Here is a 17,671-nt window from a genome sequence, read left to right as displayed (position 1 = left end):
TAATAATGCATAAAGTCTGGGGCACCAGGCCTACCATTTGTCCTTGTCACACCAATACAATTAAGACTGATGACCAGTGATTCAAAGGGCTGAACCATCAACCATCAAAATCAATTTCCAAATTGGTTGTGTATCCTTGGGGCAAATATGCATTCTGGGCAGCCTTTAAAGCCCAGCATAGAACACATGCCATTAGACTGAAGCTATCGTATGTTGAAGATACAGTTTCCTCTAAGCCCCTGTGCCAGAAAAGCAGAACTCGGTGCAGAACATCAGTGCCTGTCTGGTAAGGGCGCTCTCTGCTGGTGAGCCCGATTACTCATGGGTCACATGAGGTTCAGAGGAGAGATCTGACTAGAGGTCGTGCCTTGACTTCCCTGTGTGTGACCCTGAAAGGTTTTCTTAATTAATTAAGGATGTTGACACCCGAGACCTGTTTCCTAGTGAGGATGGACCCTCTGTTTCTTGTGATTTGATGAAACTGTGGACTTCATATCATGATCAAAGAAATAGTGATTCTTTCAGAAAAAGGGGCCCCTGTGTTAATTAATAGCTAGTAGTACACTGTCAGTCACCAAGGATTTCTAACTCGAAAATCCCTGGTTATTATTCCTTCAATCATTAAGCTTTGAAATCAGTCTACTGAAACACCATTAATGATGCAACAGCTAATTCTATGAGCATCATCACCTCTCTGATGCTACGCTACAGTTCTAAAACACCGTCTGAAAATGAAAAATAAATAGCTAGGGACTATGTCTGACCTTACCTCGTTATTTGCAAACACATGCGCAACACTCCAGTTCCCTTGCTGAGAAACATTTTTGCAGCCCAGGGGTTAAAATAATCCCAAATCACAGCAATGCTGTAACCATAACAACTGACGCCCACCCACAATTCCAAGCTGCTCTAAGATTCACAGCAGATAAACAACCCATTAAATGCGCCCCCTTTCAAGAGGCTGGGTGCTTCCTGATTCCTCCTACTTTTATACTAGCTCAGCAGGCACAGTAATTATGATTATGTTCAATAGCAAAGGGGGATAATTAAATGGCTTCATTGTTTGAGTTGGGGCTCATTACACCCTAGATCAAAGAGTCTGGGCTGAGATGCCCATAAAGAAGGCAGTGTCCCTTTCGTTTTATTAAAAATTATTTTCCACAGTGTCTTACTTGTAATGGCTGCTGTTTATTAAAGCTGGTCCTGGTCAGCCCTGATAATACTGTAAGCGCTGGGCATGACAGATTTTGCATATCACCCCTCAAAGCAACAAAAGGCTCCATCCACATCGTAGCATGGGAGGATGAGGCTTTAGTTAGACACATGAAAAGCCCTTTTCTCTCCTGTTGTTCCCTAAAATGTCAAAATGCCTGGGGACAAGCGCTTGACGCAGTACTGAATCACAGGTGTAGTGTGGCAAAACATCTGCACAGGCACACACACACACACACACACACACACACACTCAATGATCAGAGCACTTGTAACAGTACTTTCAACTAAACCTGTGTCCACCCTGCCTTTGATGTTGTTGACAGTGTTCTGACCAGAATTCTTTGATATTGCTTTTCTGTTCACATGACCAGATTAAACGATTTTCCATGCATTCATTTCCCAGACACCAATAGCTATTGTGAAAAATACAATATGTTTGCTCCTTGTTGCTTTTTTCATGTAGCTTGAACTGCAGGACGTTTTCAGCTTCATTCTGCACAAAGCTAGTTATTTTCTGTGCGAAAGTTGGAAGCAATGCATTGGCCTCTAATTTCATTTTATTGACAGAAGGCAGTCAGATGCAAGTTATAAATATGTGACCTAGTTACAATTGGAAACTTGCAACTCCAAAAGTAAATTTCTTGCCTGAATTCTGACAGAGCAAATGTATCTGTTGTTTCACATTTCAAATTTATCTGTCCTTTTTTTTTCAAAGACAATAATATAGTCCTTTCACCACAACTACAATTCAGCAAAACTCATTTATTTATTTTGATTTTGAAACCACCTTTCTCGATATCCAATGTTGTTGAACAAGGTCAACACTTTAGGAGGATGTCCAAGCCAGCAGACACACCACCATGTTGAATACGTTTACAGATGCCACAGTTGGGCACTTAAAATTCAAAAATCCTCATTGTCTGGTGCATTTCCTGCTCCTGTTGTCCTGCTGCAAGAAGGTATAAACTATAACTTTTTCTTGCTTCTTGAAAAACATTTAACTGATGCTTTTGTGTGTACTCTTATTAAAAAATTTTTGTCTCATTGACATAAAGTTAAAGCTTGAAGTTGACTTGATGGAAAATAAATGAACAATTCATTTAACAGACAATCTGGCAAAATTTAAACTAAATAACCTAAACTGTCAATTGTAAATGTGACAGATATTTAAAAAGAGCGTAACTTTATATTAACACCTAACAATGAATCGTCTTCAAAGGAAACTTAATCATCTGCACAGAAATTCTTTGAATCACCTCCCTCAGGCTCCTTACTTTGAGAGTCTTCAGAGGTGTAATGTTTTTGAGCGAGCTCAGCGTAGAGTCATAATTATATTCATTGAGGGTTTCCCACACCTTTTGTCATTCAAGAAACTATTCCCAGAAACTAAAATAAGGTTTTCTATAAGTCCTTGCCAGAGTAGATTTGTCTGTGCCAATCCAATAAAAAATGCAATACTCCATATAGTTCAGATTTAAAAAAAAAAAAAAAAAAAACATTTGTTACAACAATAATCAGTCCTTCCTTTTGGTTATTCTATTTTTAAAATGAGGTTCTACAGCTGTAACTTCTGCAGCTCTGATGGTACAATACATATTAGAGACAAGGCTATTGGTCTACTGGTATTTTAAAGCAGTTATTCCTCTCATTAGAATTCATAGGCAGTTATATCTTGGCAAAACAGAAAATGCAGTTTCGCAGCTGTGTCCACCAGCTTGTAAATAAGCAAATTAGGCATCAGAGCTCTTTAGTGAGAAAACTGCGATGAATGCATCCTTTGGGACAGATCTAGATATTTGGCACACGCTGATAAACAATAGGAAAAAGTTGTTTCAACAAAACGCATTATCAATAAAATAACAATTAAAGACATATGATCAAAATAAAGTTAGAATTACTAAAGCACATAGATATCAAGATATTTCAGTTCAAAATATATTATTTGGCTTAGAGGACCTGAAAAACCACCTCTTTAAAAGAAAGCTCTTACAGTTCATATAGTAGGAAGTACTGTGCTATGCTTTAATCACAACATTGTGCAGGTGAAAATGCATATAGTTTTATTTACATATGTAGACACACACACACACACACACACATACACACGCCTCCGGCGAAAAGTAATGTGTGCGTGTTGTGGTTGTGTGTTAGGGGGGTGGGGGGTGTCAATGCTAACAGTTGACTAGGGTCAACAAATCAAATCTGTCCAACATAACACTCCCAGGTCACTAATCACATCAGTCTTTTCTAACACCTCTCCATCATGGATGCCCTGGAGCGGTCTGTTCAGAAGCAAAAACAATATATAGCAGCAATCACAGCACTTCTGGGTCTACGATAATACTGTCAGCTGCCAATAAAGTAGAGTACTTTACAGTCTTCTCACATCGAACAGTAAATAATGCACTTATTATATTTATTTATGCTATTTATTCCTCTGCATTAGGAATTTATTCCTCTGCATACTGTACAATTTCTCTAGACAAAGGGGGAGGCACATTTCTATACGTACGTGGTGCTACTGTTTGAATAGAACCATACAGGTTGACTTAGAGTACAATAGGGACAGTCTTTCCACCAAAGTGACAGAGAAGTGATGCCTTTAATCAAGCCATCATTTTTCAAATCTGAATATGTACTTATGAAATACATTACGGTAATGAATAGTACATTCATGACAATTACATGTACTATCAGGGGTAGATGTGTGAATAGTGAGGGTCTATATATGCTGATAACCATGGACCAGAAAATCAAACATCTGCAGCCTCCTTGATTATAAAACCAGGGCTGGCATCACTGATTGCCAAATGGGAGGTCATTTTTTTTGTAGAAAATACAGTTTGTGTCAATAATTTGGGGATTAGCAGAGGCAGCTAATCAGTTAAAGGCAGCTTTGATATCATAGTGCAGACACAGTATGGACTAGCTTCATGGCTATGGGGAACGTAATTCATAAAATATGTCCAGGCCTGGACTGTACCTCTAAATCGTTCAAAAACAGCAAAATAAATGACTTCTCATTTGTGTGGTGTTGTGTTAGGATGTTTCTTCCATAAAAACGCAATTAGATTCTGTGGGATCTGCGGCTTGTGCAGATCTGTCAATTATATGAGGCAACACAGCAATTATGTATGACATACAAATGCTAAGGCACCATTGGCTGCTGTTGAACAACAGAGGGAGGGAGTCTTGTGGATTTGTTAAGCTTCTGTTCACAGTTTGCCTGGAGGGCAAACAGGAGTCAGCTTGGAACTCCACAACGCTAATGATTACAGGAGAGAAGGCATATTTAATTATCTGTAAGGACAGTATTTTCACTGCAATGAAAGGTGGGAAGTGTCTCTGATGCACACACACACACTGTTATGCCCTGTTCGATTCCTGCATTGAAATAGCTGGTGTCTTACTCCCCTGGATTCATACATATGTCTAAAGGGTTTATAGGGGTCATTGGGTGAACAATGCTCAAAACCCATTCAGCACTGCTAGCTCTGACATGTGGAGAGACTGATGTCTTTCTGCACTAAACCCCAGTTTTCTTCGTGATTGGCACTGACACTGCCTGACATTGATTGCGGATTTATTCAAATGCATGCTCCGTATCTTTGTGGTAGCATGATATATGCATGCAGAAAGGGCTTTGTATTCATAGCAGTGAGGATTTATGGAGTGGAGAGAGCAGGAATAATTCCTTAAATCATATGTGTGGGGCATAAAACCTACCGCCAAAATGACAGGAATGGGACGAGCAGGTAATCGTGTGACTTGTGGGAATGTTGCCATGACAACATAAAAACTGACAGAAAAGTGCCAGCCTGACCAGGATTTTCATTTGATGATGTTCTCTTTTTGTCCTGTGAAGGGGCAGACAGGGTTTGCAATTGGGGCATTTTATCAGGCATTGATGATACTAAAGGAAATGTGATTTGTGAGATGTTTTTGTTGGTCCAAAGAAATTGGCACAGTGCATTCAAGAGGGAACACACAGAGCAAAGTTGCCTGAACATCAAGAGGAAGCTATCACACATTCCTCTGATGCCTCCTGACTTGGTTAAAACACTGATGGGCATGAAGACAGGCTATTTGGATCACAAAGATGAAACTCAAGGCCTGGGGTGAATTGGGTTTCACCTCACAAGACAACAAAGAATTATATAAACGCCTTGACTTTAAACATGACTGCTACCTGTACCCCATAGAGGACAACAGACCTCTGCTTCCAGCATTCAACCCTATTTGCTTTTCCATTTGTGGTCACTTACAGCAAAGGTCTTATCTGAACCTGCTCCTGAATTGGCCACCCCCCCGCCCCCATCCCCAGCAGCTTTGAATCCCCGCACTCCACCCACAAAAATTTTTCGGGTGATATTCAAGGTCAGTAAAGGAACAGCACGGTGTGAAAATCCACAGACATTTCAATGGTATAACTTAGATCCTCCTCCACTTTGCATTATATACCATGATTCCTAATTCTAAAATGCTTATTGGAACGCAGAGCAAAGATGCCTGTTCTGGGGGTTATTCCCCAGGATTCCAGGGTCAGCTTGTATCATCAGAATCAGCTTCAAACACAAACTTCTAGAATGTTTAATGATCAGAAACCCTAGCAGAACTGTCCCAGTTTCTGGTGTTAATGTGTTTTTTGTTCACTCCATTGAGCTCCTTTGTTCAGTGAAATAGATCAAGTTTTAGTCACTGATACTTCATTAAAGCTAATGATCGCAAGATGGCTGATCAGCCACACTCAGTAATTCACACAATGGCTAATGCTCTGTGACTGAATAAATTTAGAATTATTTTGAAAAGATAAAACTTTGGAACGTTCACTTTCTGAGCCTGTAATTACTTTTCTTAATTACAAACATGATACCCTTTCATTGAATATCTGTGCCAAATGTACTGCATAGTATTGTTCTGACACCCCTGAAATATCAGCTTTCCTGTGGGGTTGACACAGTCTCTTGGTAGAAAACCTAGAGGGGTACACACAGGGTACTGCTGTCTTTACCCTAGCACTTGTTCTATGAGAAAGGACACATCATCTGCGGTGCACACCATACAGCACAGCATTGTGAGCCCTGACGGAACTCCTCCAAACAGGAATTCCCCGTTTTACAATATTTATGCCTGCGGCACTCTGTAAACAAAGGGTATGCTACTAAAATCAATAATCCCATCTGTGATTTAGTGCAACAACATGCCATAAACTGAAAGGACTTTATGCATCTGTTGTATTTCACTTCTTTTTTGGTGCTAGGCATTGTGATAAACAGTGTATTTATAAGGAAAGATTATTTATTTATGACAGCGTTTTTGTATGAATGCACATTACAGCAAAAGGTGGATGCATTTTTTATTGTGATTCACTGTCCACTCCTGATTTGTCTCAGACAATATTTTTCATGTATTGGGTGGTGTGCTATGGGAGGTGGTGTCCTTGAGACCCAAGGCCTGCTCTTTGATTTATGGGCACAGCCGTGCCAATAGCATCTGGGTGATAGCTTCTGAAATGCTTCCTGTTGTTAGTAGATTATAACTTCAAACTGAATGCTTTAGTTCCTTTGTTCATTTTTAGAGTGATGCGCCCGTGCTCATGCACCTGAAGTGCTTTGATCCACCCTATCGGAGAGCTGCTCATTACAGGCAACATCACTCCACTACAACGCTCCATAACTGTGCGATTTATAGATCTTTACTCGTCAGAAGGGTGGCTGAAGAAAACCAATTGGAACCAGATGAGTCCATCAGCTGACAGACTGAGGCCACTGTATGGCAGCAGCCAAGAGTACTGCCTCCAGCGTGACCTCTCCCACCAGGCTCCTACTTTCAGTTCTTAAGTTATTCATTGTGGGTCCTCCCCCTTTCTAAACCCTAATGGCTAGTTTAACTTTTACCCCCATTTGGAATGCTCAATCTGCGTGTGCCCATACCATAGCTGCAACCTCCTCTGTCAATTATAAACACACAATACCAGGCAGCTTTCACTCTGCAGTCTACCAGCTAAGCTTGCATAGATACCAGAAGTCAGAAGTGGACACTTCACGTGAAGCTTATTCAGGCAGAGTGTGGGCACCTGTTTGGCCAGAGGGCACTGTTTGTGCATGATGAGACACCAAAATCCCTCCGACTGAAGTGCCTCATCTTTGGGTGACACACCAAGATCATTATTACCTGCCCTGCAGGGCCACCAGCCACAGCCAGTGCCGGCAAGGACTGGATTTTATATGAGATCATGGTGCCCATCCACACAATTGAGTGAGGTTTGGCTAACATAATTTTGTTGTTTATCTTGGGATCTTAGAAAATGCTCTTTTTTACTTGATGAGGTGGGATTTATCAATATGAATAAATCATACTTTTATTTTCACCCTCTCCAATTGATGCTAGCTATCCTGTAGTACTGTGTGGTCTGTGATGTGGAAAACAGTCCCAGGCACATTGGAAGAGACACAATTGAAAAAATAACACATTGGATTCTCATGGGTATGAGTCATCATTAAAATGGGAGCCAGAGATCTTGTTATACTGACTGTGCCAGTCCCAGTCACTGAAAACGGGTAAGCTCCTTTTTTTTTGAAGCAATATAACTGCATTTTAAAAACAATTGACTTATTACGTCAGCCAACACACTTTTTAATGAGTGTTGCCTAAAAATTGATTTGAAATTTTCTTAGAGTTAATAATGAGAGTAGAGACAAAACCTTTTTTTTTTCCTTTTTGTAAAGTAACACCGTTTAATCCCTGGATAACCATGTGTCATTGATTTCCCATTTCAGTAGATTCTCCGATAGAATCGTTCAACCTCTCTTGCACTCTTGGATACAGAATTACCACTGCATCCTGCTTGCCATTATGCATTCGATTGTAACCCTGCTTTGATTTCTGCTCATAGTAATAGTAGCAGGAGCAGCTCAGCACCCTTGAGGAGCTGGATATCACTTTTCAGATATGTGCTCCCATACCGAAGCAGGTCTTTGGGTCATTGATGTTCCGTTGGGCGGTTTACTCAAGTTCTATTACATGTCTACGGAGTGCTTCAATCTACAGCTGTGTTGTACTGTCCTACATACATACATTACAGGCAATGCTTAGAAATAGGCAGCATTCCCCAGAGTGTTCTCTGTGCTGCATACTCAAAAAGAGGCTAAACCCATTTCAGCTGTGTGCCATCTGTGTCACACACATACTTCATATTTTCTATGTGTACATTCTACATCTTTTTCATTTAATTCACAGTGAATTCTGAGCCTGGGACCCCTTACGAATACGTTCTATATTAGATGTAGGCTACAAAAACATGATTCTTTAAAAAGTGTCTAACAGTAAAGACACAATGCTCTACTTTTCAGTGTACAGCAAGGTTAGCCATTGAATTTCAGCTCTATATTCATGGTCATATTTAGTTGTTAATTATATTATTCCCAAAGTAAAATAAATTACAATCTTCAATCTTGTCAAGTTATGCCAATTTCACCATACGGAAAATGCAATAACTATTTTATGCATAATTAATTGTAAGGTCTATTTTGTTTCTGCAGTGTAGTTAATGGGAATGGCTGTTGAAAGAGTAATGTGTGAAAGATCAGCTCATTAAATTTTTCATTTTGGTGTAAATGTAATTTAACTGGGTCATGCTGGCTGAGGGTACCAGATGACATCCATCGTTACTACATAGAAATCCAAGCACTCGTTTGTGTTAAAAATTCATATATGGACATTGCTATTGCTATGTGATGATCCAGAGTTGCCAAGCAACACTTCAGTATTACTCATATACAATGCTGATAAATATACACTCAAATAGACTCCTTTTTTCTCATCCAAATCAATATATTGTGAAAAAATGTGTCAACTGCATAAAGTGAATTGAAATAGCCTTGTTATGTGATGGGGTATGGACTGGGATTAACAAACCCACAACATTCCTACTGAGTCATCTTTCCTATTAATGCTGATGGAAGATCAAAACCTGTATCTATATATATATATATTTTTTTTAATTGACCTAATGCAAACACCCTAACCCATGGAAACAAATATAGAAGATCCAGGGAAAAATGAATGCTAATTTTACCAGCTGTCTGCACCATGCCACAGGTACACGTTCAGCATGACCGTGACCATTCCCTACCCTGGTGACCATGCTACTCAGTCAATGGTGCTGTGTGTACAGTAGTATGGCCCTTCTGTCAGATATAATAAAGCAAATTCCAAATGAGGCCTGACACTCCTTTTTGTACTCCAATCACAGGCATGACTGCCTCCTGATAACGCAATGCATTCTACTTACTGCTATCTCAGCATTATAAGAAGGAGAAGCACCAAACCCATGAAACATCAATAGTGTCTGTTTAGGACGAAGAGCCTAGCTGAATTGCACAGGTAGTGCTGCACATTCAGAAAGCATTTGCCATTGGTCTCCCTTATACAACTGAATGTCATTCCTATCAATTCACTATCAATTTCTAATCATGCTTCATTAAATATTTTAAACAACGGTGTTGCTGAAAGCTATCATCTTTTTAAAAAACTGCCTACGCACTTCATCGATAGGCTCCTGGAATAATAATGCTCCTTCAAACAAACCCTGAATTCAAACTAAGGACACCAAGCAGTTTGGTTTGGGGATTTGGCCAGTGAAGGCCAGACGATATTATATGTCAGCCACCCCACTCTTTGTGCGTGTTTGGCAAGCATTACCGCACCCCCACCCCCCACCAAACCACCCACCCCCTGAAAAAGACCAATTATTTTGGATTTAGATTAACTGCTGGAAGAAATACATCTTTGGACTAGGTTCATAACAGAGAACCCATGAGTGGCTGCACCATCAGGTCATCTCATAAGGATTAACCATCTGAGTGCTAGCTAATGCTATTATTTCAGTCCCCTCTGGCTCTCCGGTGCTGGGCAGACATGACAGTGGATGGAGCCTCTGATAATCCAGCTGTGCCCCGCGGCTCCGGCTGCTTATTACACCTGCGCTAGCTTCAGCAGCTCTCGCATTAGCAGCCGCCAGGGCCAGAAAGGTCAGGCTGGTCATTCAGATTGGATTGGACAGGGTCCCCACACCCTGCAATGCCTTCCGACAGCCGACAGGATTTATAAGCAGGCCTCGCAGCAAATGTTCCTGTGATCATTCTATGGTTATACACCCAACCCTCCCCCTTAGTGAGAAAACACGACTACTCCTACGTGAACTAACATCGTGCTATGGAGAGAGACAATCTGCAAACACCTCAGGTCCTATGGTATTTTCTGAAAAACAATCACTAGTAGGCTACAGCTGGAATTCCTGTTTTACATTTGTAGTTTAACAGGATGGGGACAAAATTATTTTCAAACTCATTGAAAGGTATATAAAGTTTTTGGTTCAGTACACAAGCATACAACATAGACATGTGCCTTACAGCTTAAAATGCATCGGTATCCACAGAAAAACGCATGAGTGATAATCACTGCTTCCATACAGCACTATAAACGCCCTGTAAATCCTGGTTATGGTTTAAAATCATCATTACTGCTAATGTACACGCCGTAAGAGGGCTTAGGACGAATGCAAGGTGCCGCGTGAAAGGTTGTTCTGTCCGCGTAATGAGGCACGGATGTCTGGAGCGCCGCGCGTAGCACTGTAGCACATCGAGTTCAATTATCGGAGCCGCTCTCTGGAGACGCTCGCTACGCGGTCACCGCGCAGGACGGGGGATGTCGGCGCGCGCTGCACAGCCCGCGCAGAGCCATTAATCACCCGCAAACTCTCAGTACTTTCAGCACCCTAATGGCGACATTAAAATCTCATTTCATCTGATCACCGCTTTTGCGCGGCTCTGACACTTTCTCGTGCATATTTCCTGGAACATTAAAGTGCTAAGCTTGACTGTGCTGCACCTATCCAATACACACACATGTATATATATATATATATATATATATATATAATGAAAGTGAGCACATACACAAACTATACTGTTGGAGTGGGAAGAATTTGTGGCTGACTGAGTAGATATGTACCTACGCATAGAGTAATACTACATAAATGCATGCTTTCTATTTATGTAATATACCCTGGCCAAAATGCTGGCCAGAATCCATTTCCCAGTTACAAAATAGTGTATAAATACATATTTATAAACATTATTACACATTATTTAAAAAATGCATTGTTTCACCATATAAATATTTGTGTCATGAGAGGCACACACAATGACATACTATCCGTGCAAAAAGAGGGAATTCCTCATTTCTCCAGGGCACTGTTTCTGCATCGTATTACTGCTGGATAGTATGAAGAGTACGCAACAATGCAACATGAAAGCTGTCATAGAAGTGGAGCAACACCTCCAGCATTCTCTGACCTTGATCTGATTTAATTTCACATTGTATTTTCATTGGGCAAATACTCCTTTTCATTCTCAAATTGCCCCCAACAAATGTAAAAATGGCATAAAAACCAACAACTTCCAACCATTCTGTCTGTTCTAAAACAATACATAGAAACAGCAGGTATCCTTAAAGCGATGTAAAGCAATGATGCTGTGGGAAAATTAAGTGAAGATTATCTTTTTAATCAGGTCCACAAGCAATTCACTGAATAGCGAAATGTTTTCCAGAGCGCTTTATCTGAGCAAACAGCTGATTGACACATTCCATGACAGCTGGAAAATCATCCCCTGCTCTCCCTCGCCAGCGTTCTTTCCTGCCTCCCATGGCAACCCTGCAAAGCTCAACTTTTCTGCTTTCGTTCGCTGAGGTTACCTACCCGTGTCCTCATTGGGGAGAGAAGTCCTTCCATTTCAGCTTTCTCATTCCAGATGGTAATATCCTTTTAGGAGGGTTCTGTGTGTCTGACCATGTCCACAAAAGCAAACTCCGGTCACAGAGAGAGGAACAACTGAGAGAGGTGTGTGTCGCCTCCTCCAGACCGAGGGAAGGAAAGAGGGAGAGATCTAATGAACTAGCTCCAGCTCCTGGTGTAGCGTCTGTCCCCCGGCACACTCAGGCCCCCCACTGGGTTTGCTCCTTCTTTCCCTGACAAATGATCCCTGGATTTTTCACGCAGCTTCGCTCAATAACAGCCCGGCAACAAGGCTGTCTGTTATTCTACTCCCACTCCTTCTCTTTCTCTCATGTACACACCCTCTCTCTCTCTCTCTCTCTCGCTCTCCCTCTCTCTCTCCCTTTCCCTCTCACTCTCTCTCACGCTCCTCCACTCTCTTTCTCTCACAGGGGACACACTGGAAGGTGCTTGGCAGAGTTTAATTGTTTGCCCAAACAAAAGGGGGTCTTTGATGCCTAGCAACCTGATCTCGCCCTTTTCTTTAGACTGAGCATGACTCACTGTCCACCCCCCCTTCTTACCCCAGGGCACACATACTGTACACACACCCACACACACCCATACAAACATACAAATCAAAGCAATCTGAGTTGAACAAGCATCATTAGCTCCAGCGGTATAAATACTCATGTCTCTCCTGTTTCTAATTCCATCAGATACCTACTGTATATGAGGCTATAAATTCTCCTTGGGGAGAACCTGCACTTTTCAAAGGTACAGGGTCTCCTTCCTTTGCACAGAAAGGTATTATTGGGATAGGCCACCAGCTGCAAAGGCACTGCTGTTCCGCAGATCTTTCAGTTCTGCAAGTACAAGCACAGTGGGGCCAAATCCTCGTGTCTCTGTCTATTCAGCAGAGGGTAATAATTCCATTAAACGTCGAGTGGCTGTGTTCAGGATGGGGGGTCAGGGGAAGGCTCCCCCATACCAGGCGCTCCGCTGAAGGATGTCCGATGTGCGCGGCTCAGCCCGATAGGCTGTGGAGCAGAGAAGAGGGGGCTTACGGTTTCCCATGGAGACTGTTCTGAGCCATCTCCCCTGTGCTTTACCTCAGGCCCCCCTGCTGTCACAGACTCGGCTCGGTCTGTGCCAAAACAGCCTCTCAACTAATGGTCTGTTCATCCCTAGCTTCATACATCGAACAAGGCCACCAGCCAAACAGACTACAAGTACAGTACTAATGGCACAATAGTAGTACAAGTAGCATCATCAAATTTGTGAAACAGATTCTTGTTAAATTACTGTGCAGCTTGTATATGGCTCCTCTACGTCACGGCGATATGAACAATAGCAATTCAGAAACAGAGCAGAATTTGAAGGATTTATGATCCATGCGTTTTCACCTCTTGCATGAAGCCATCCAGCATGTAATAAACATACATGAGGAATGCACAGCTGTGTTATGGGCTTCCCTGTTTCTGCACATGAACGCAATCAATGATTCACCAGCCATGAAGAATGTCGAGCCCGGAGGTATTGCATTTGTAAATGTGCGCGGATGTGAACGGAAAAACCCGCTCAAGCACCGTAATCTGACCCAGGCTTGCCCTAAATGCACCCTGCTCTCATTGGTAGCAATCAACAAACATCGATTAGGTTGATGGTTCAATGTTATATTATGCAATACAGAGGAAGAGGGCAAACGAGAATGAGCACATATACCAAGGGCAAACATCGGGATTATTATGACTATCACAGATGAATTCTATGTCAATACAAATTGGTCCCTGTTAGCTCAGTCATAGCCACAGGGTATGAAGTCTTGAACAGCAAAGAACGTAGTGTCAGCAAATTATGGCTTTGGAGGCTGTGACATTAGGACTCAAATTAGTAACCTGGGGACACGGATCTTGATCAAATGACTTGACCCCTGATAAAACATAACTGCTATCATAGGACCTCAAACTCTGTACCTAAGGAGATGTGTCGGTTCAGTGCCATTTGTGTCCAATGTTGTAAAGTCGTCTTGTGGATAATTTTTCAGGGCATGGAGGTCAATCTCCAGCACTCTCACAGGCATCAGGGGAGCATTAGCGTCTAGGCGTAGGATGTCTCTAGGTTGTCACTGCCCTCTGAATGGCACCATCTGCCTGCAATTTGTTCCAAAGGTCTGCATTGCCGTTGGAACAGATGTCATGGGTCATCCTCCTTTCTGTCTATATTACAAGAGAAGAGAGCTTACTCTTACTCTAAGAGGACCTTGCTCTTACAAGAGCTTGGTGGTGGAGGTAGGACTGGACCCTCTTCTGCTAGGAGTAATATAGGGATAATATCAAAAACCCAGAAGAGGGTGCATGTGAAGGCAGCACAGGATCAGGCTGGTAGGAATAAGCTTTGTAGATGTCAACAGGAATTCATTTGACACCATGCACATGGAAGCAATATGCAATATTCAAAGCAGTGCGTGATTGTTGCATGTCTTGTGAAAATGGTGTACTATTTAGTACTTAGAGTAAGCCTTTTTTGCTGAATGTATTCAGCATGTGTTCAGCTTATATCCATAAACTGAAGGCCCTGAAATATTTTGGTTGGATGGTAGCAGATCTATCCCTGAAAAATTGAATCCATTCAAATTTAATAATCCTTCTGGAATAAACTCTGGCTGTCCCTGGGCTAATTGGGTCCAGATTAGTCACTCCCAAGTGTCCGTGCGGCGCACTGGGCTGCCCAGAGACAGCACAAGCTTTTCACTCCCATTCTGCACTCATCAAGCTAGCATCCCACTGTTGCTGTGGAAACGAAACAAAGCAAACAGCCACAGCCATTCTGAAAACCCACAGCCATTCTGAAAACCTTTGAACTCAGCCATCTCCTTAGAAATTGCTGGCCGCTGTGCTATTTATATCTGTTTTAAGTATAGTTTTATTCTTAGCCCCCCCACCCCCCATGCGCATGCACACTCAAACACACATGCACACACTTTCTGTCAAAATTATTTTACAAAAAAATGTTATATATATTTTCTAATATTAGTCAAGGTCAATTTGGCAGAACCATTTTGATTAAAGTTACCATTTGTTTTTAACATGGTTCACTAGCTGTAGGATGCTTGAAAGGGTAATATAATTAACTAATGCTAACTCATAAACAAATAACAACACTGCTATAAAAAGACACTCCCACGCTTCATTTCTTCCCACACCTCATTTGATTATAATTACATTTTCAGCAAAAAAATCCCTTTTTCAAATGCCAGAGCCACGCATGTTGAAACAGCCCTGTAAAATATCTCAATTAAAAGAAAGGCACTGCATCTTTTTTCTATATTCTAGAATATTCCTTTTTTATATTCTTGTCTCACAGGCATCATACGTGAAGCTATGTTCTTTCATAAAATAGTCCACAGTCCAATGGTTCAAGTAAAGAATGATTTTTAAAAAGATTCAGCTGCCTACTATGAAACTTGGGGAAATTGTTTGTGATGACTGGAATGTAAAAAAAAATAAAAAGTTACTTTTTTTTTTTTATCTATTTGAAAGTAAATCGTTTATAAACAAAAGACAAAACAAAACAGCCAAGACATCCTTCACATCCAAATTATACTTTGCTGCTCAAAAGTGGCAGAATGTAAAGATGGTAAGAGCAAGGTCCTCTTAGAGTAAGAGCTGACACATAGAACATTGAGCCTTTGTATGAATATTACACAAAATAAAAGGGTAGATATGCATTACATAGACTTAGTGTAAATTTATATTGTGTACTGAACATAAAGCATATTAAGCTTTAGAAAACCAAACCAACAACGCCACCTATGTGTAATGCTTCTCCTTTGCCATGAGCTTTGCTTTACCAATTAAAGCTAAGCAGGCGTAAGTAAAGGCCTTCTGAAGCTATTTACATGGAAAAGGGGTTACAATGTGTGTCAACATGATTGGGGCTCTGCTAGTGTTTTTTCTGACTGCAGAGGTTATTAATGTGAAAAATGGGGAACTGCATGTGTCAGACCAATGAGACAAGGAACCAATGAGCTGATAAGGTGCTATTATTTACATAATGTGTGTTCCAACACAGACACATTCACGATTACACATACAAAAATAACCTCAATGCCCATGCACACACACACACACACACACACACACACACAGACACACATCTTCAGCATATCTATGCACACATGTGTGTATACACACAAACACAAATGCATACACTTTGTCCTACAACCACGACACAAAAACACATAGAAACATGGCTTCACATTAGTGTGTTGTGTGGCATCCAGCACACCAATCAAGGCTCTATGTAATTACAACTGGTAGCTATTAATTTAGCAATTGATTTGAGCTGACAACCAAGTGATATGCCACAACACAGCCCTACGATCAATTCTGCATTGGACTTACAAAGACATCAAGACTAAAGAATGTGACAATCAGATCAATATCCCACTGTGCCTTCTATTGCACATGCACTCTACAGTCTATCAGATACACCGCATAGCTAGTCACCAAACACCATGCCTATGCACTGAACAGTCAAAACTACTTTCATTATAGTTTTCAAGCAATATGTACAGCTGAAAATAAGAAAATTATATCAGCACTTGGTCAAAAAGGCCTGTACCCTTCAACTGAAGTAATTGCAAAAAAGAATTGCAATGCACATGCGACAGATATTACCCCATAAAAATACATCCCTGCCTCTAGTTTTAATATGGGCATAGTGCTATTCAATGACTGAAATTGAAAACTGAAGGTATTTTCCTGTTAAATAGGAAAAGAGTGCCTCTTGTGGCCATGCCCTGTAATAAGCCCTCACTCGATGTGGAAAGAGCTATTTAGTGACATTTTTTGGTGTGAGGAGCAGGTTTGCATGCAGATGCAGTATTTATACCTGTTCCTCATTCAGGAATGCCCAGTTTGGCTCAGTGACGTCTGCCTACATATGAAACATGATCCCAATGAAAGACATTCACTCCAGCATCACTCACTGTACCTCTGATCGAGGATCTGGCTCTACTGGTATTCACTTCACTTTTCAGCTTAAATATTTACCTTGGAGAGCGAAATCCAATATTAGGACAGCTATGGACGTACATTAATGGAGTCTCACTCACCCTCCCACACAGAGCCATCACATAGACAAAGATGCTCTCCTGTGTGACAGGGGTTGCTCATGTACTGTGTGATGCAAATGACCTCCCTGGTCACTTGTCTTCATTTTCTAGGAAACTATCTGATTTCCCCTATACTACAGCATGCTCCACAGTTCTCTATGGGTGACTGAACAGTGCCAAGACTCTTCTTCAACGACAAATATGACCCCACTCATACACATCTGGGGCCAATTTAATGTTACTGTTGTTATTGCTGTTATTTTGGAAAGAAATTGAGTTCAGGAGAGCAATTCAACCCTCAATTGCAATGAATACAGAAGCACGCCTGTCACCTCCATACAGTACATTTCCACAGGATGAGAAACATCAAAGGAAAGCTTATTTTTGAAATTTTTGTGACTTCCCAGTGGAGTATTGTGTATTTACAAAGATCACAGTTTGGTGCATGTTGATGTCCAAATAAGTGCAGTGTGCTGCTCTGATCTGCTAGTGCAGTGTGTGGTGAGCCATTTCCCATTGTGCGGTGTAATATTTGTGTGATTTCCCAGTGCACAGTGCTG

General features: G+C 41.2%; 1 protein-coding gene across 2 annotated transcripts in view; it reads right to left on the bottom strand.

The window, feature by feature from the left end:
* Positions 1–17,671, bottom strand: part of LOC118231657 (FERM domain-containing protein 4A-like) — a 149,044-nt gene that overhangs the window by 108,467 nt on the left and 22,906 nt on the right. Inside the window, exon 1 of one of the 2 annotated variants that reach the window (XM_035425691.1) lies at positions 11,978–12,488. The exons of the other annotated variant lie outside the window; for it this stretch is intronic. Coding sequence (XP_035281582.1) covers positions 11,978–12,010 — 33 coding nt within the window. The 5' untranslated portion in view covers positions 12,011–12,488. Of the gene's footprint in view, positions 1–11,977; positions 12,489–17,671 lie in introns of those variants that run through there. 2 annotated transcript variants of the gene reach the window in all.

This window comes from Anguilla anguilla, chromosome 7, assembly GCF_013347855.1.
Source record: "Anguilla anguilla isolate fAngAng1 chromosome 7, fAngAng1.pri, whole genome shotgun sequence".
Lineage (NCBI taxonomy): Eukaryota > Metazoa > Chordata > Actinopteri > Anguilliformes > Anguillidae > Anguilla > Anguilla anguilla.
The sequence above is the reverse complement of the archived record's forward strand: the minus strand, read 5'-3'. Positions and strand labels throughout refer to the sequence as shown.